General features: G+C 35.8%; 1 protein-coding gene across 15 annotated transcripts in view; it reads left to right on the forward strand.

Annotated features, from left to right (window-relative positions):
- Positions 1 to 21,066, forward strand: part of RIMS2 (regulating synaptic membrane exocytosis 2) — a 345,182-nt gene that overhangs the window by 223,787 nt on the left and 100,329 nt on the right. For 3 of the 15 annotated variants that reach the window (XM_035893824.1, XM_035893820.1, XM_035893822.1), the window contains one exon: positions 7,343 to 7,375. The exons of 10 other annotated variants lie outside the window; for them this stretch is intronic. In XM_035893824.1, coding sequence (XP_035749717.1) covers positions 7,343 to 7,375 — 33 coding nt within the window. Of the gene's footprint in view, positions 1 to 7,333; positions 7,376 to 21,066 lie in introns of all 15 variants that reach the window. 2 more of the 15 variants (XM_009638379.2, XM_035893819.1) reach the window with 2 other exon arrangements.

Below are 21,066 nucleotides of genomic sequence, written 5' to 3' on the forward strand. Positions count from 1 at the left end.
CGCTGTACTCACCCCTGGATGTTGAGATATGTTGTATCTGTGACCATGATCTACCAGTGATGAAGCCTGATGGAATCTACCTAAGGAAGCTTCAGATTCCTTGGAGATTTCCAATATGTGATTTACCCTCTGCACACGACTGTGCTTTCTTTCATCTGAGAATGCTTTAAATGTTCTGTTTCCTCAGAAAACAGCAAGGTGGTATTAGTGCAAGTTAGTCCCTGGCTGCAGTTGGTGGTCTGCAGAGAGACGCAAGGAGGAATAGGGGCACCTCATATTGCTGTTGTCCTGTTTTGAATGCCTTTTCATACAATGATTTTTCTGCTATAGCCTGTTATGGAAGCTTTTCCTGTTTTTAAGTTCAGTTTGTCTGTTAAGAATTTAACCTAACCAGTCACATGGAAATAGCCGTGGCAGTACTATAGCTAAGAAAACCAGTGAGAAAAAAAGGTATTGATTACGTAAATACCTTAAGTGGAGAACTGAGACTGTGAGCAAATTGTAGATAAATACATAAATAGATAATAAAAATAATTCCGAATTACAGAAAAAGTAACAGTAATACTGTATCATGTGAAGCATTGATACTCAAGAAATATGCATGGCTAAAAATGAGATTAGCAAATTTATTGGAGGACAATTTAAGGTCATATAGATGAAGTAGTAAATGATTCTTATGTTTCAGGCTTCTCAAAAGAAGTTGCTGATAAAATTCCTGTTCCTGATTGTCAGAAATCAACATGTTTTCTTAACAGTGTCTGTAATCTCTAAGTTCTGAGGCATTTTGTAAAACCATTGTTCCGTACATTGCAAAGAGTCAATTGTCTTCATGCAAAGATTTTGAAGGATTGGAAGGGTAAAATTGCAGAATCATAGGTAAGCATAGCTTCCAAATTCAAGCCATGTCTTGAATGTGTGTGCCCTTCCTTTAGCTTCCTTTAGTCAGCCCTCTATCAGAGCATATGGCATTCTCAGGATGCCACAGAATCAAAGAGCATGTGGAATAGTTATTTGTTCCTATCTAATATTATTGAGCATTTCTACTTTCAGCACCCCTGCCTCTGAGCTGTAATAGATGGCATAGGAAAGAAGGTGAATAAAGCTCTAGTCCTCTAATCACATTTCCTTGGTCAGTGAAGAAAAAACCGAAACAGGCAAAGCACAGCATGCAAACCTTTTCACATGGTTTTGCATTTTTATACAGCCTTAAGAGAAGTTGGGAAAGAGGTAGGCTATGGGTAGGGAATATGTGCTATACTGACAGAGATAAGGTTAGGCAAGATACTGTTTCTCTTAAAAAGCAATTATTTTCATCTGGTATCCTCACTAGTCTCTCTTGAATCCACTGGGGTTACTGAAAGGGAGAAAGCACATAGTTTAAGGTACCAATGCAGTGATACTCATTTCTGTTCCCTGTCAATTGTTTTTGAAGTGTTCAGTCAGTCGCACTATCCAAAGTTTTGGAAGCTGAATGCAGTCTAGCAAACTGTGTCTCCATACAGACATGATACAAGTAAAGCAGAAACTACCTTAAGGAGATAGCAAAGGAAACACTATTGGTTTTCCCCTGGTTTTTCCTACTTGGAGACAGTAGATTTCATGGTTATTATCTGGAAACATCCTGTAAAGGTTTCATTACCGTTGCCTGTTGAGAAGATTTCAGTGTCATCAAATATCCGACCTTTGCCACAGACACTTTTAATTTCTAAGCAACAGTTGGAGAACAGAACCATGGGAAAATGCTGATATTTCTTTTTATATATAACCAAAAGGAGATAGAATAGTTGAAATTCATTTATACATCTTGAATAGAATGAAGTAAAAATGGAGCATCCTTGTAATTATTTGGGGGAAAGACCTATTTCTTTAGTATAGTACTAAAGTTTTAGAGGAATCATAACAGTGGTAGGCTAGACACATCAGAAAATACAAAGGAAATGTGTGCTTACAAATGGTAAGTCTTTATATAGAGAGATTGGCTTTCAGTTTGAAGGGAATCACGGCTTGTTTTATCCATAGAACATTTATGTCTCTGTCCTGGGTGGAAGTATTCCTTGACTGTACATAGAAAAAGCCTTTCAGAAATGCAACTATAATTTTGTAGTTTATCTATTGCCATGGAATCAGTTGAAGAAGTAAAACAGTAGTCAAAAATAATTCAAAACAAAGTTCTGGTTATTTTAAAAGTAGTTTATAGTCAGAATTGAAAGTATGATAGACAGAATAGTATAAAAAGGGAGATAAGGTTAGAAATGGGGAATGAATGAGGCTGGAAAAGACAAAGTAATGTCATGGTTAAAGAAGAAGGCTGATATAAAATTACCAGCTTGTGAAAAGTAGAGAAGCAGAGTGGAGTTATGAACTAGTTTATGATTGCTGAAGAGGAAAAGTGACTGGGCAGTAGAACAGTTTTCAAAAGAAATGGATTGGGGAAGGGAAGGAGAACAAGTCCATGGCCCTGATGACATCTTGATTCAGTGTGCTGTGGAGGGGCAAGGGGAGAAGGTACAGAAAAAGATCTTATGAGGATGCTGTGGAATCTGAAAAGCAGTGAAGTGGGTAACATTTACAAAAAGAGCTACTGTTGAATCTATGAGGCTCTTTTAACCTGTGACAAGTGAGAAGTCACGTAGATTGAATATATGGCATGACTAATAGTTTTCTTGAAAAAAAAAAAAAAAAGTGTTTGTACACTTTCCAGGGACAACTCTTGCTTGTATTTGCTTATTTTAAAATTTGCTTTCATTTTTTTCCTATACCAATTTGAAAGACAATATGCCTTGTCTGTACCAAAGTAACAAAGAATTGAAGTAAAGGGAGAAAAGGGGACTCTATGGATGGGAATTGCAGTCCCAGTGTGAGCAGGGCACAGATGCAGTCAAATATTGCACTTCATTGTCCTAGCCAAATTGCATTAATTCAGGGTATAATTGTAATTTACAATGGATCACAAAGAGTGAGGTATATACCCTTTTCCTGCTTTTTTGTGTTTTGGAAACCATTCCTGCAGTCTTAACTGCGTGATCTCCTGGACAATGTGATTCTGTAGGTGGTGAAACTTCTTGACATCATGAGGATGAGAATAGATTTAGAATAGGGAGGTATCTGATTTAAGATAGCTCATTTATCCTTTATTGACAATAGAGGGTGTATTTGTATCTATGCTGTTAGGTACCTTTTCTGAAGTGGTATTGATGCTTGACTACCTAAATCACCTAACTTATTAGTGAGATTTATTATCTTTTCAGGATTTATGATATTTCAAATCCAGTGTGTAACTATAGTGCAGTAATTTTTTGAAATGTTAATGTTTTGTCTTTTTTCCCTTATAAAATTATAATGTGAATTTTATTCTGAGAAACAAAATCATAAATGCACTCTCTCTGAATTACTCAGTTAATTTATCTCTTGAGATTATGAAAAAGTAATGCAGTCTACATGGTTTCATTTGATTCATAAAGTTCATGCTACTGAGAATATTTAAGATTTCTTCCTGAAGGTTGTTTTCTACTTTCTTCTCTATTATCCTTTTCTTTGGGTAGGAATAACCCACATTTTCCATATTCTTACTGTCTTTACCTAGCATATTTTATATATAGCATATATTATGTAATTGCAAAATTAAATTTATTGCTTCTGTCTTCTCTATATTTTCTTTATCTTAGTTAGTTTTCTGCTTATATTTTTGAGGAAAAATGTCAGCATCTGTCCAGTATACAGCTGTGATTTTGTGTGTATGGATTTACACGTTAAGGTAAAGGACTCACCTTTAACTAGTTGGGAATTACCTCATTAAAAAAAAATCAGAAGTCTGTGGAATAGGCTCTTTATCTACAGGAAGGGTAACTGGAAGGTGTGGCTTAATGCTATTAAAGAAGATTAAGGAAAAATTATTTTATTCACACCTCAATGTAGTCAAATAGCTTTTTGCTCTAAATCTTCTTTTAACAAATATTTCTGCTTTTAACTGTTCTGCTGTCTACTCTTCCTCTTTTATCTGTATCCTTAGCATTGCACAGTTTGAACGATGTCAGGGAACATCTTTCCTGTGAGTTAGATGCATTATGTCATTCTTCAAGTCTAATCACATCCAGACTAATGACATATATTTGTGGAACATACAGACTCCATGGAACATTTCTATCTTAAAGTCTCCTCCATGTTTTAAGATTATGCCTATTTGGTTGTGCTATTGCACATCTTATTTTGTGAAAAGTGTCCACAAATGAGGCTTTCCAAATCTGGAAGTCACAGAAATTTCTGAGACCACATATGCAGTGAAAGATCTTTGTTTTTTAAAGGAAAAGAGAAAACTGAAATTAAGAAAAGCCTTGAGAAAAAAAAAGAGTCATTAGCTTACATTTCTTTGTCTTATGCTGCTTTTAGAATTTCAGGTGGGCATGTTTGCTGTGTAGGGTTTCAAGCATGCTTTTTTGAACTAAGTTCCTAAATACTTCTCCTTAATAGGTGCCATTACTTACAATGAAAAGTTCTGTATCAAAGCATGATAAAATAGATGGTACTTATTTTGTTTTACTCAGACTTGCAGTACAATACCTGGTTTTCATTTTCTTTATAAGTTTATTCATTGAGAGTCTCATTAGTTTCTAAATCTGTGTATAATACCCTTATACACACCAGTCTCGTACGTCAAGGTGAACAATTGATGCAAATAAATGCTAGTTCCACCACAAAGCAATAACTGTGCAAATGAAGACTGCCTATTGACATGATGTAAACTTAATAGAATTTTATTCCATGACTTTTTCTCAACTTTTAATGTATTTCTATCAACAAAGATCTATTTTAGTGGATTACAAGCTACAGAGGCAGAGAATTTTCAAACTATTGTTTGGGATTTATAGCATGGCTTCTTAATCAGGACGAGATTGATTCACATTATGCTACTGTTTCTAAATTATTTGGTCTATTAGTACTTCTTTCTTATCATTGTTAATTGAAAGAAGCTGGTGCATTACCATGCCACAACTTCTACTAATTCATTAATATTTGCAACAATTAATACAAAAATATTATAAGCCATTTATCTCAAGAGATGAGATATCAGCTGAACAGGTATCCACAGTGAGAAGATACCTATTATCTTTTATTTTCCTCTCCAGCTTCTATTAGAATCATTCTTGTAATATATTTGATCAGTAAAAACTTAAAACTGAAAAATATTTGTAGTTAAATTTTTTTTGCCACTTTGATGTGTAAATAATTTTTTTCATAACAAATACTTTGCATGAGGACTTTTACAAATGCAATTTTTAAAAAGTATTGGTACGTGTGACTGTTATGCAGCCAAATATTGGTTATTTGGTTCTAAAATCTTCAAAGGGAGCTTCCCTGGCATTCAGTTGTGCCCATGCTGAGCCCCACTGACACTACTGGAATGCCATGCATTACCACACCAAGCATATGCCAAATTTGGAAAGAATGTGACTCCAAACATCCTGTGAAAATTTCTCAAGAAGGATTTATCTTAATGCAGCATATGTCTCAAAGCTCTGCATTCTTATGGATATTCAAAATAATAAATGAAGTACAAGGGGGTCATGATCGAGACTTTCTAATAACTGGTTTTTACATAGCAGGAGTGCTTGCTTCAGGGCTATAGATGTGTAATAGAAAATATTTTCAGAAAATTTTAAGTACTTTAGGTGGGGTTTGGTGGTGGTAATAATGATTTAATTATTTAACAGTTACAGCAATTATAGCTATGCTATATTAATACCAGGGAGAAGTAGGTCTTTGTATTTGTATTTGATCCTATGGATTCATTGGACTTGCCCAGATAAAAAGATCTTTATACGCCATTACTTTTTTTAAACATGTGAATACATAGCATCCTCTGTCAAAACTGTCAGCTGATATGCTTTCATATTACATATCTCATATATAGCACTTTACATGTAAGCAAATTTAATTGCCTAAAAATGCATTCTGAATATATAAGTTACAAGCTGCTTGTATTTACAACAATGTTTTGGTACAGTCTTGGCATTTGACAGTAGATGAAAATTATAATCTTCCAGCTATAGAATTAAATTGTTTGCCTATAGAACACAATGGTTATCAAGTGGAATTTAGTGTTGTCTTTAATTTCATTTTATCAATTTATATTACTTATTCTAATTTTGCATTTTTCAGTGGTATCTTGATATTGACTGCAAAATGTGGATAAAATTATAAATTTTTTTGTGGTGTATGAACTTTTCTGGAATTCTTAATCTAACATCTGCAGTGTTAATGAATTTTGAGGAATGTTTTGTGACTCATTAACAAACTGCAAGTTTAAATTAGATCAGGACTTATAGATTTATACTGGTTTTTATTTCTGATGATTTTTGGAAGAATGCATTTGTTCTGCTAGTGATGGTAGCATCAGTTCTTTATGATAATTATTACTTTTCAAGATTAATCCCTCCCTTCTTTTGCTACAAATATATTTTTGGTACAGAGAATGACACTGTCCCTCAAATGTTCTTCATGTCTGAAATAGCAGTGTATGTTTTTGGATGTGAAGTAATGAAGTAAGTAATGAGATAGTTGCTTTGGCATTGAACTTGCATGCATTTGCAGTAACTTAGACTTCTGTGAGATGAGAGTAACATTTGGTTCTGAAAAAGTATCTGCTGAATTGACCATGAGAGCTAATAGCTATACATTCTCTTTTCTCACATTCTGTATTTTGCTCTTGATAATATTGCCTTTGGCAGAGTGTAACAATAATGCAGTCCTTTCCAGAGTGTGTTATGTGGATTCTGAAATTCCTGAGCTTGTATATCCTTCTGAAAAAAATCTGTTTTCCATTTTGGATTTGTGGAGTTTGGTTCAGCATAAATTACAACAATTTAATAATTGAAAAATCTAATAATAGACTTCCCATTGGTGACGTTAAACTGAATGTTCAATACTTGACATAGAAAAATAATACCTGCGTTCAAGTAGATTACGTTCCAAAAAGTTGAACAGTCATGACCAAAAGTGTTTGTGCTAGTTAACATACCTTTTACTATTCAGCTTTTTCTTCAGCTTCCTTGCAAGGATTGTCTTTGATGTCAGTTATAACTTTTGTTATTTCCTCAGCTCCTATACTAACCCTGTCTTTACTGTTCTTTTTCAACAACAGTAGTTTAACCACTTCTTCCTCAGCTTTCTTTTTCCTTCTGGTGTCTCTGTTATTTTTTTTCCCCATTTACTAACTCTGCTCTGCAGACTTCTCTCTAAAACAATTTTTGGCCCTTTCCCTCAGTGTCAGTTTTAACCTTCTGAATACATCCTCTCACGCCCATCTCCTTTGTCTATGTCTGTACATTACACGATGTGATCACAGAAGAAGCGGAATCATCAAGGAGAAGAAACTCAGGTCTGTCTCTTCTACTGCTTTTCTCTGTGTTATTTTTTTCATTTTACCTTTCCTATAGATTTTATCACAGCTCACCTTACATACTTTTCACTCCCTTCCCCCTCAATATATTTAACTATTGCCAAGCTGTAAGAATTATGTAATTTTTTTACCTATAAACTATGTACTCTACAAAAGGTGTTAAAAGGTGACGTGTGCTATACCTTAAGACTTTAAACTGATTCGATTTCTATCACACCAGTTCTTATTTCCCATCTCCATTATCTGTAAATCAGCCTTTAAGCTTCCAATTAGCACATGAAAACAATCTATAATTTGTTTTATCTTTGCATTTGAAAACAGCTACAAAAATTAAGGAAACTCTGATATAACTAGTTATTTTTCACTCCGGGGAGGATATAATTTGAGAAGTAATAATTTTAGTAAGTTAAATTTCATGCACTGGAATTTCAAGCTTAGCTTCATTGAATAAAAACTATTTTGATTAGAAGTAGAGTTGTTTGTGATCAAAAGCTATTATCTCATGCCAAAAAAAGTGTAAAACATAAGATTATGATAAAGAGAGAGAGAGGGAAGTCAAAACATTGAAGGAGCTCTAACTTAGCTGTATTGTTCATGGCTTTTTTTCATATTCTGCATTACTTGCGGTTTCATCTTTCATATCAAATTTTGATCTGCCATTTTATTGAATTTTCCATGTACTTTATATTACTGGTGGAGAACTAATCTCTAGCAAGGCATCCTAGCTCTGAAAATGCAGTAGTTGTTCACACTTCTCTGCTTGTTCAGTTGTGGTATGTCAGAACAACAGTTAAATTCCCCATATTTAAGTTAATTAAATTCACCTATAAAATTTAAATTTCACAGTTATTGTGTCAAAGCTCTAATTAATTTCATGTGCCTTTGCTATTATCCTAAGAAATCAGAGAAGCCACTTGGATGCTATTTAGCTTCTAAAATCTGAAGCAGTTTTGGGGTACACTAACTGGTCCCTTAAACTTAGGTGGTATTTAGTCAAATATTTTTGTCTTTACTATGGCTCGGTCCTTCAGAACTCAGTTTTACCTTTGGTACTACTCCTGTCCTAATCAGGGTCAGAGATTATCTTTACGGAATCTTGCAAATTAAACAAATCTCAAGATAGAAATCACTTAAATTACAGGGGAAAAAAAGTTGGGTATGGATAGAGAAGGCAACTGGTAGTACGATCTGAATTCCATCTTCTGTAAATTGCCACTATTAGAAATTAATAAATTATGCTGTATGACTGGGGTTACTTACCTTGTGTTTACGATCCATTCCCAGCTCCTGTGCAGTGATTCTGAATCTCCTTCATTACAAAAAAGAAATTAGAGTGTAGGGTGGCCCATTTCCTATCTGTTCATAATAAAAGGAAAGTTGTGCACCTTTTTATTCAAGACCCTTCCTCTGAGCTGTTGATTGAATCAATATATTGAATCAAAATTTCAAATCAGCCCATCTGATTCTTAGGGTCGGAAGAAATCAGACCTTAAAATGATATGTAGTGTCTCAGAAGAACATAAGTTTTTGTCACCTGTGTTTCTTGAACATATGTGAGAAGGCAGTACCTGTGTATTATTAACTTTTTTTGACTTTCCAATTCAGATGCTCTTTTGCAAAACACTGTTTAGCTCACCAACAGTGTTAAGTAAATGTATTAGGCACAGTAGCACAGAAGTGCAAAGGCAGGATCAGCAGTGCAGTTGCAAAAGTTATTATTACTGCCCTTAACCTCAAGAGCATTTAGTTTATTTTGTGCATAGTATCATATTTTCAGGTGTACATTTGAAATGGATATTCTTCCAGGTTTTTACCTCAATGACAAAATAGCTTACACATTTCAGTACAAGGCACTTTGAGCAGTTGTGCACACAGCTAAAAGCAAGGGTGGTACTTCAAAGGCACGCCTTTAGAAGGATATGTTTTCCTATTGTTTTGGAATTTGCTTTAAAAAGTGTGGAACTAGGATTATCCATTTGCAGGTTTCATTAGAAAATGGTTTTCACAGTATCTACCATGCTAACAAACATTCACATGAATTAAAGGATTAGCTATTGATTTTATGTTTTAATAGGTCAAGAGGTGTTGTGAAAGCTAAGTATCTGAATATGTGAATATTGTATTGAAAGAAAAATATTGCCATTTCTTCTCTCTGGATATTATAATCTTTAATTGCAAAAATGAGAAAATTTTATTCCCTGAAAAAATCTAGATTTTTTTTTTAAATTGAAAAGTCCTATGAGAGTGCATGCAAAGTTTATGCTGTACATTTCAAGCACAAAAGCAAGTTCAGAAGCTAACAAGCAATAATGTTTTTATATAACTTTTATTATCTGACAGAAGTACAGCTTGATGGCATTCTTACTGGCTAAACCCTGTTTTCCTTGGGCAAGAGAGGAGCTTTGCAATGCAGAGTTTTGACAATTTATTTCTAAAACCACATTTTGGAAATAATTTAATATGTTTCATAGGATTTAAGTATTGTGAAAACTGTTAGGGAGACATATGCCTCTTCACCTCCCAATGTATTCAGTATGAGCAATGAAATTAAGCCCCTGCCTGCCAAAGAACCCTAGTGATGAAGCAGACATCTTTCTTTTCATCAGTAAGATGGTTCAGACCAACCAGTTACCGTTGCACCAACAACTACTTGCAATTGCAAGTAATACTTACTGTGGTCTTCAAATATATGAGAAACAGAAAACATTCTTCAGCCTTGCAAAATTAATCTAGGCCTAGATGTGAGCTGACTCAAGTAACTATACCCCAAAACTGATCACCAAAACTATGGAAAGGCTGATCCATGGCTAATTAATTCTAATTATTCACGGATCAGAAGGGATGGAGCAGGGATGCCCAGTCATTGCTGCTTTCTAAGGAGGTGGATGGAAGTTACAAGATGGAGTATTGGGGACAGCTCCATTTCTAAAGAGCCATGAAAGGCAGGGAAATAGATTCCAGTTCTTTTCTGCAATATTTGGAGCAAAACGCTTATGTTAAGAGCACATGAAGGATTGATTAGAGTTTTTGCTAACGTTGAGAATGAAATTCAAATAGACAAGGACTTTGAAATATGCATTTTTTTTTCTGTGTTGTATAATTTTTATGGAAAATTATGTTTCTTTGTAATATGATTGCTGGGGGTGAAGCCTACAAAAACTAAAAAACCCTATTAAAGATGGGTGACCAAACTGGAAGAGCTCATAGGCCTGGACAGTGGAGGGCCAAACAGTAGAAGGGTCTGGCAAATAAACTGTTGGAGAAAGCAAGGAAAAAAAGTTTGTAAGATTGAGAGAGTTTAAGAAATCAACTGCAGTAGAAGACAAGGAGCACAGTTATTTTGATTTCTTCTTATCTTACAGTATCATAAGAGGTTTTTCAAGGCTTCCAAGAGTGAATCTAATGTGATATACTTAACCTTTATAAACAGAACGTGACACCCCTCTATTTTTGACTTTTTGTTATAGTCAATATTCAGTGACACACTTTCCTTTAAAGACCAGGATGGTGTTTTGTTTTGTTTCCATCTTTCATATATTGAAAATAAATTTCTGGATGGAATTTGTAACATTTTAGCACAAATATGATTACATTACTTGTGCATCTCCGAAGGCTTCTGTGATATTTAGTTTGACAGGCGTGTTTAAAATTTGATGCCTTAGACCGTGACTGAGACATTTAAAGAGTTTAAATCTGTATTTGGTCAACAAAAACCAAAGGAATAAGTAAACTCCAAATTAAGTTTAAAGGTACTTAACATGCTAATAGTTGTATCATATTGGATAGCTGGGAGGCTCTTTGTCCTTATTTTTAATTTTGATTAGAATTAAAACCAGAAACCAAAGGCCTAAAATCCAACCCCCAAAATAGCCATCTGTATTGAAACATGTAAATAAAGGCCAATCTTCAGTATGCTGAAGGAAAACAGTAAGAATATCAGATTGTATAATTAAGAACGAGAGCATAATTGTGCAAAAGACAGACTAGCATTATGTGTATATTTTTTATCAGTAAAAGTTTGCTAGCTGAATTTGTAGTTCTCCTGAGTCTGGTCTATGCAGGTACATATGCCACTGTTGGTTTTGTGTTCTTTGGTTAAATCTTTGACCATATTTCTGGTTATTGAGATGCTAATGAAGATGTCTTGCATTCTTAGGATGGCTGAAGAATCTCTATTAATAGCTGTTTGCTTTTCTGGAAGCAGAAACTTAGTTATCATTAAGTGTTTGTGCCTATGTTTTGAAGTGGCTATATCAGAATGTGAATTATTCTGTGGTTATACTGTGGAGTATACCAGTGGTGGGAACTCTGAGGAATTTGCATGCTTGGCAAACAGGATGTTGGGGAGCTTAACAATAAGCCTGTGCTCAGGCTTTCATGAAGACAATGCAGAGTTTATAGCATGGCTGATCTGAATGGATTGTTATGAGTACAGAATGTAAGGGCCCACTGACCCCTCAGATATTTTTGTTATATTTTCAAAATCCTCCTGCGTGTCATTCATATAGGGAGGATGTGCCAGAATTCTTTGGAGAAGCAAAATGGGGTGTTTTAGCTAATATTCATCTTGCTACTTCTTTCATTTTTCCTTTTTCCATGTGGGCGCTCAGTATTTTTCAAAGGCCACCAGAATGTATGTACACCTTTGTATGAGGTAGCAAGGACAAACATTACAGAGTACCTTGCAAAAATAACTTTGTAAAAGGATCCACACCATAAAAAAAAAAGCTGGTCATAACCCTCATCATTACTTTAATAAACATGCAATGTAGAACTTCCCAGCTTGCTTCAAGAGACCTTTGTCCTTTACCAGCTGCGCTGATCTATCCCCAGTGATGAAGACCTGAGCTGACCCTGTCAATTTATGAACCCGTGATTCTAGAGATTCTTTAGCTTTGTAGCTTAGATCACCACACCATCTTATTCAATTCTTTTACTAAGCAGTGCCATGTATTCTGCAAATAATCCAAAGTAACATTGTTAACATGGTTTAAGCATTGTGATAAAAATTTGTTTAATTGGTGAGAAATGTCCCCCGGGTTTCAGCCTTTGTTTAGTGTGTCAAGTTTGAAGCCAAGAAGAAAAAAAAAACCAACAAAACCGTCAAGCAATTCTTAAATAGAAAACAGGAATGCAAAGGCATGTTCCCCCACTAGGAAGCTGGCTAACTGAAATTGTCTTCATTCTAGCATTCCCTTCTAAGGACAGTAATTGACACTTCAATCTCATTTAAACAGTACTATAAAACCACTTCAACAACCTTATTTTTTTTCTGGTTCCACATTTCTGTAGGTGTCAGCCGTATTCTTTTCATTCAGACTGCGATGTAGATCACAGACTTCTTGGAAAGGCCTTGTTTGCTGCAGCAATAACTTTTCTATGTATTTGCCACACATTGGACATAAAGCCCTGGAGCGAATTTCAGCAACCATTTATATCACACATCACCTGATATTTTGCTAGACCTGTAGCAGTTAGGCAGTTATATTTTTCACAGTGTAGACAGCCAGAATGACAAAATTTAGAGCTAATTTCTTAGAGGTAGAATTGGAATTGAATGGCTCTGGAAATGGGAGGAAATCTTTAACTGACAAGTTTTGATGTTCAAAGAAAATAACTTTTAGATTTTGCTTTTAGGAGACAATTTTGTTTCCTTTCCCTGTTTTGACAAGAATATTGCTTCAGGGATTTTTTTTTCAGTATAAAATTGATTTTCCTGTATTCTCACAAATAGTATTTCAAGAGAAATCGCTAGTAAGAAGTTTGATTAGCATTTTTAAAAGTACTTACCAAAAGTTAGGGTCCTACATATGCATTTGATTTTTAAAATAAAATGTTATTTAATAATTCGTACTACTTCGAAAAATCAGATTCAATTTTCAATAAAGCACATAAGAAGCTAATTTATCCACTCTATAAATGCAATTGTTAGTCATAGTGCTGATTTTAAGTGTTTGCAAATATGAAAAAGAGAAGCATGAAACATTTTATGTCATTGTACTATCTTATGCCTAAACTCGGAGACAAACAAGGAGTTCCGTGTCTGTTGCAGTAAAATCCACATTCTCCGGTGTTGGAGGCTGCAATTTCTTTCATTCAAAGCAAGAAGTCGAGGTTTATTTAAGGCTCAGCCTGAGCTGAATCAAATAGCTTTCTGCTGGATCCCTGAACCAACCTGTTGAACTGATCCCTGCACAGCTAAAAATCATTGCAGGAGAGACAGATCAAGAGGGAACCAGGCTCTAACCTCAAGTTTGGGGCAGTCAGCTGTGAGAGAAGGAAGAAACCCTGGGAGGAAGACTGTTAAGTCCAGCACCTCCCAGTTGTAACCTTAGGGCTGCAGAGTCAAGCTCCCACTTATGCTCCCCAGGAAGTCAGCAATTTTTGAGAAATTCTTCAACACTGCCATCAGTATCCATGGCTAGGGAGAAGTCTGCTATCCTGCTTCTTCTGTGGAACTGTTATTCTATTCGGACATGTACCAAGATGGTCATGTTCTGCTCCAAGGGACTTGGAGTCCCTGCTCTATAGTAGTTCTTGGGGCGAGGTGTGTGAAGCCTGCTGGGGTACTTTGGCCGTGGCACCTCCCAGTTCCCATTAGAACAGCAGAGCTCATTGAGTTAAGGCATTTCCAAGAAAATATAGCTGACCAAGGTAATTTTAGATCAGTTTTAGTTCCTGTTAAATCTGCTCTTGTATGAGCCTCTTGATTAGAATTCTTTTCTGTTCATTTTATCCTCCAGATAAATGTTAGATTGTTAGATACCTATTAGCTATATTAGTACCTGTTAGAAAGAATAGACCATTACAAGACCAGGGGAACATGGCTGTGTCTACTGTTTTATGAAATGTCAGTGATAATTATAATAGCATTGTCAACTGTGATGGTGGAAGAACGTTATGAAAGAGGATCTTTCAGCATTTCAATCTCTCTATCCCTATAGTTCATCTCTATATTTCATCAATACACTTTGATATATCTGTATTCTGATTAAGCCAAAAACATATAGGATTTTTTCTGTAATGTACAGAAATGTGTCCTTTATAAAAGCACAATTTTTTTTCCTCCAAATTGTTTAATTCTGAAAAACCTCAGTTCTTAAATGGAGATAGTTACACAACAGGATATGGTATATGCTTTTCACTTTGTAAACCAAGGTTAACTCAAGCAAGATAGAAAAATATTTACTAATGTGATGGTATCGAAGAAATCATTTAAATAGAAATAGACAAAGATTTTTAGGAATGACTGGTGACTTTGACATTTTATATTATTCAGTTTGAGACATTTTAAAATTATCTCAGACTGATTTATTGGTTTTCAGAATTTTCAAGACATTAAGGCTCTTCATAGCTTTTTTGAATTGAGCACCTAATAACAGGGGGAACCAAAAGCATGAATTATTTTAGTAACAACATTCTGAACCTCTTCTGAATTCTTTTAAGAGGTGATGACTAGGCCCATAGCTGCTGGGAAGATCTTTGCTGTTGAGAAGTTAGCATTGTTTTATGTGGTCAACGGACAATACCCATATTGTTCAGTTCTGCTGCTTCCCACCCAAGTGAGATCTTTCTCAATCCAGTCTTCTGTTCTTTCTAGTACTTATTCAGACGGCTCTTCAAAATAGGACTGAAACCTTGTTTTGGAGAGTAGGATCCACTGTACCAACCTTTCTTGTAAAAATGTAAAGGATTTATTTATTGTAGAGATATGTAATAAATGTCACAACAATTATACTTCTAAAATTCAAGAATCTAATAGAATTTATTGCTTGCTAATACCATGGTATTCTTTTCCATAAGTCAATCTGGAAATACTTTTCTACATGCTTTTTAAATATGGAGCAAGAACAGGTGAAAGTTGGACAGGTTTCAAGTTTCCCTTATTTTGACAATGTCTTTATTTAAAGAGTCATGGTTGAAAGACATCCAGACATATGGATGAATGGACTTCTAGGCATTTTAAAAAAGGAGTTATCCTATATAGTGTTAGATTTCTTTATTAAGATGATATTTCAGGCAAAGTAAAGATTTCTTTTCACCATGTGTATGGAATAACTTAGACTTGTCATCATTCTGTTGGAGCTCAAAATCAAGGGTATTTTAATGATTCTTACTTCACTTTCATCTATTTTGCATTATATTGAATTAGTGGTATTGCTATCAAATTGCTTTCTGCTTTAGAAAGTAATGAGGCAGTAGAAGACAGTGTTGTATTTGTAGCTTTTATATCAGTGACAGCAATTTGAAAAGAAAAAAAAAGAAAGCTTGAAAAGCAAACACAACTATTTCTCTCTTCTGCTATTTTCCTAGCAATATCCACAGCCCACATAGATAATAAAGGCCAGGCTACCCAACGGCCAAAGCAGAATGCAAAAAACCTTATTTATAAACTGTGTACAATATGGGGCAGGAAAGGTTGGGGAATGAGGGAGGTTTCAAAAACTCATTTGGTACCCACTGTTTTCCAAAAGTGTAGGCTTATGACTTGCTCTATCTGTTTCCCATTAATTGGCCTAAGAGTTCCACTAGGAATTGCCAGCAGAAGAACAACCTTGATCCCACACAGGATGGGATGCCAGATCCTGTCAAAGTGTGGTGCATTATTTATGCTCTCCACAGGACCATATTTTTCTTTCTTACACTTCTACCTTGCCCCAGTATGATTTCTCTTTAAGCTTGACTTCATCCTCTGCTTTGATACCCATCTACAAAATGGTGTTTCCTTAGAATATAACAGCTGTTTCCCTCTTCAGTCTGTGTACTATAAAGTAGATCGTAATTTTGTGAGCAACCCTCAATAACCAATAATTCTGGAAAAAAATTTAATTCTAATAATACATGCTATTTTTGGTTTGTAGCTTGGGGGTTGTTGCTCCATATTCATGGGATTGTTTTAATTGAATTTGATATCATTTTGGCTTACAGTAAGAAAAAGAAACAGAGAGTCTGCTTAAAAGTTAATGTATTTCTAATTAAAGTAAATTTCATTTGACTTAAAATTCTTTCACATTAATTACCAAACTTGGATTTCAGAGTGCAGTGTTTATGGACTGCCAAACTATTTGATAGGGATCCAATGTATTTTCATTTCTTTGTGACAGAGGAATGCCCTGAGCCATTTACAACCTTTGATATGCATTCACAATATTTGTTGGCATCATTTAGCAGGATTTATGTGCATGAACTGGGTTCTGAGTATTGCTGGTGGTGTATTTCGTTCTTCATAATTTTTTAACTCTAAGACAAGCTACAGTAATACCATTGTTAAACCTTTTAACCTGTGGAGGCTATGAGAATTGATTAAACCAATGAAGATTTAAAGTAATTACTGAAAACCATTCCGACACATTCAATTTTTATGCTTGAACCATTAGACTGCATATTGTGTATGCACTGCATAAAACATACAGCACAAGTGAATTTTTTACTTTTATTTTTGTATCATCCTGTTCAAGGAAACTGTAAAGTAACTATGTATGACACCTGCCTTGCTCTCTTTTGTGTTGAGTGTGTTAATGATTCTGGAAGTGCACAAAATACCCATAGGTTCCATCCAGTAAGTCTGCAATAAGAGTGCACAAATGTATACACTAGCATGCAGTGAATATGCCTCTGGATGTAGAGCATCATACTTGGTTGGTTGACTAAACTCATCAAATTAAATTAATTTGGTGGGTTTTTTTCATTTTTTCTTTTTAGTGCATGATTTATATTACTTTTATTATTATTTCTGCATTTTCTCTCTCCCCCCCTTTTTGTTTTACATATTGCTTTCATTTGTTTATAGAAGAAAAGAAAGCAGATCCAGAGAATGGGGATACAGGTAGGGTGACTTATTCAAAATATTTTCATGTTTTTGCCCTTACATTACTTTACCTGTTATGTTTAAGCAAATATGTGCCATAGAGTTGGATCGCAATTTTGATATATTTTGGGAATTTCAAAATAGACACTAGGAAATGGAAACTTAGAAAGGGCTTTATCAAATGCATTTCCTTTGCTTTAAGGGAGTCAAATTAAGGTGAGAAATTGGAAGAAAGAGACCAGAATCAGCTAAAGAAGGCTCTCATACACCTTAAGACTTCTGTTCTGTCCTCCCTGCTCCAGGCACAGAGCGTGCTCAACTGCATGCTGCCTTTTTCCTCTTCCAAAATTTGTGTTTCTGTAGTCCCCTCATCACTAGTTTTTCCCCATGCCTGAGCTGCTGTGCCTCCCATGCTCTTGTCCATGCCTATCCAAAACCGAATCTGACCTAGTATTTTAAGATGAACTCCAGTCTAATTCCATACCCCAGATTTCCCTTTTACTCTCTGTGCCCCAGAAGCCCCACTGTACGGCAGCAAACACCTTCTCCAAACACATCACCATCACCAGCATCTATAGTAGCTAGAACAGTTTAATAATTCCCTCTGGAGAAGACAATGAAAGAAAGAATGAAAGAACACAGCTCTTAGCTGTTTTTATTTTTAATTTTTAAATAGGTAGGTTTGCCTTAGGCTAGGCTGGGTGATAAGGCCATTTTCTCCTCCCTTTTGTCTCTGGTGTGGACCACAGGCTAACAGCTGACCCTAGATAGTAAGCAATATTTGATCTGGAGAGCAAATAACTGTCTTTAGCTCCAGGCTGAATTGAATGATTGCTTATCTCCTTGTAAAAATGTGACTCTATGAGCATTTGAGGTCAGAAAAAGTTAGGCATTAACCACACCACTGATTACAGCCACTTAAAATTTATAGCATTAAACAAACATTTAGTTTTCAGTTATGAGGAAAGCTTTAATGGTGAAGTAGCTGAATCTTATCTTATTTCAAGTTAAAACATGAAAATAACAGTTTGCTTTTGAAGCTGGAGCAGTGATTCTAGTGCCTGCCCCAAGTCCTGTTTTAGGAATTATACAGAGGCCACCTAGGTCATGGTAGGAATTACCTCAACAGGGCTTGTCCTTAGGTTCCACCTTAATAGAAGAATTGGAGTTCCTTCTTCTGCTATGTTTAATATGCAGTAGTAGTTACAGCTCGTGCTGGGTGCCTCTGAAGAGGGGCCCCACCTGTCAGTTGTTATGAGGTTTTACAGTCTCTATAGGTCGCTTGATTTCCCGATGGCACTGCTGCTCATTCAATCCTGTTCGCGGCATCTGAGGTCTTCTCCTGAGTTGTTCTCGCAGCCTCCAGGCACCCTTTTTGTCTGTATATTGAGACATTTCTTTATCTTCTGTTACAGAATATCCTGTAGTTTCAGTTTCACTTATACTTCCATATCTACTGATTACATTTCCATAGATAAAAACAAAGGTTAAAGTACAAGTCACGTGGCCTAGGGCTTAATTTACTTTAGTCACAATTGCTAAGCTCTGGCACAAATTAGTCTCTCACTACAGTCCTCGTGGATCTGAGGACAGGTTACAGGGTTGCTGGGCAGAGTATTTGGGTGCCTTACTCTGGTGTTTCAGAACTGTGTTTGCACTGTAGTTGTGCTGCTTTTCCCCAATACACTTCTTCTAAAAATGTGGAGAATGGCCAGTATTGAATCGGCTGTTGGCTCTTTGTCAGCCAGGAATTTCCCTGTGTTGATGAAAGCCCACTGAGCTAAACCTGAGGCGATAATGGTTTTTTTAACATTAGAGAGTTCAAAATAAGCAAAATGCCGAGATATTGCCTGCAGTGTAATGAACCCAGTTGTGTTTAGTGAGCAACATCAGGCTTTGTTCTTCCATCCATCTTCCTTAATATTTCCTGTTCCTACTGCTGAAGTTTGAGTGCCTCATTGGCTATTTCTGTTGGAGGCACAGCTACTGACTAGAAGCAAAATTCTGGAAGGAAGTTAAGGCAGAAGTGTACAAATGAACTCACTTTTGCCTGGCCAAAATTTATTTGCATACACTTTGGTACATTGTGGCAGCAGATTAAAGTATATCAATAAAGTATATTAATTGTTCTAGTGTCAGTCCCTATAGTCCTGAAAATGTGCTGGGCTCTAGCTTAGGACCTGAATAACACAAGGGCTCAGTCACCCTTGTGCTTCCAGTGTGAAAGCTTACACTCCTACATTTTTAACCACTATCGGTAACGAATAGTGACATTCATGTTAGTTCTGATTTGTCTACACACACTCCATATACACCTCCTGATTACAGAGGAGTCCTAGTGTAGGACTGATGTCCAGCCTTGGTTACAAAAATCACGTTTGGAGCTGAAGCTTCCTAATGCACCTGGAAAGTTACTGAACTCTCTGGAAGGACTTTCTGCTCCCGCTAAACCCCCACACATAGGTTTTAGCTAAGTATAAATTTGCCAGCAGAAGCAGAGATGACGATAGCCCTGCATCTCCACCACTTAGTGCAACAAGCGTGCACGCTGGGCCACGTGAATGGGAAGCGCCACGACACACTCAACCTTTCCTGCTCCCATCCAGATCACAGCTGCATCTGGCTCTAGTTATGGCGAGATTCACCTGTGGCAGCAGTAGCCCTGCACACTTTCTGCATGTCAGCTCCATGCATACTGCAACCAAAGCTGATCTTCCCCATTATGAACTTTCCATTGCCCTCAGGATTCCCCCTTTTTGCATGTAACCAAATTCACTTACTTGTTAAAGGCAGTTTCAAAAACACATAGCAAGTTAGACTGTCTTTTAATACACTTTTATGGAAATTGATTTTGTCTCCTAAATTTTGCTGTCTTATTCTTCTCTTGAGACTAAAATATGCCACCAATTTTGCTTATTTTGTTACAGAGGACTCACACTGAGTATGTGTTATACTTTCTTTTCAACTGCATATTTCAGAGTGCTTGGTTTTACAGACCATGAGCAATTGGAAACCTAACTTTCACTTCGCCAAATGATCATAGATAAGAATGAATATTTTCACAAGTAATTGTGAAACTTCTAATTTATGCTCAAGAGGTGTTATTTAATCACTTTTTGTAGTTTGGCAGAATATCTCAGGAAAAAGAACCTACATGATTTCATAAGAAAACTTCGCAAGGAAAACGGAAAACATTTCCCTTTTGGTGAAAAACATCTCCTTTGTTACATTACTGAAGAATGACAAGTGGATTTGCAGAATGTTATGATTTCAGCAAAAGATGATTCCTTTCTTTAAGCAAAAGTTAGAGTGGTTTACTTCAAAACCACTTACGTGTTACTTCTGTCACTGAAAAAAGAAAAATAACATTTTCCAGTTTAAAGTTTTTGTTTTCAAAAGAGAAATTGTTTCTTTAGAGCTTTTAAAACTAGACCCTTAGAAAGATCACTGCATCTGGATGATAAATTGGCAGGTATTGCTTTGGGGCCTATAATGGTGAGGAAAATTGTGATGGGAAAAACTAGCTGTACTTTGGTTTAGGAATTTTCATCTGCTGCTGTCTTCTGTATTTTGTTTCTCCCTATAAAACACTGGGGTATATTTTTCATTCATTTTTGTTTACTTTCATTTCTCTTAAAAGTTCTTATGAAACCTTTTCATTCATGTTATTTATAGTGACTAAAGATGGAGAGTTTGAATACAAAAATCAGAAGCTGGAGGGTTTGTAGATAACAGTACAGTTTGGCCTTATTCCCTTCCCTCACCCTCTTCCTTCCAGATTTCCCACAAAGTGCCACAAGATTCAGCTGGCAGATCTCTCTCATAGTGTGTGCTACTGCCATTACTGTTGCCAAGAAAGAAA

Source organism: Egretta garzetta, unplaced genomic scaffold (assembly GCF_000687185.1).
Source record: "Egretta garzetta isolate BGI_Z169 unplaced genomic scaffold, ASM68718v1 scaffold154, whole genome shotgun sequence".
NCBI classification, from domain to species: Eukaryota; Metazoa; Chordata; class Aves; order Pelecaniformes; family Ardeidae; genus Egretta; species Egretta garzetta.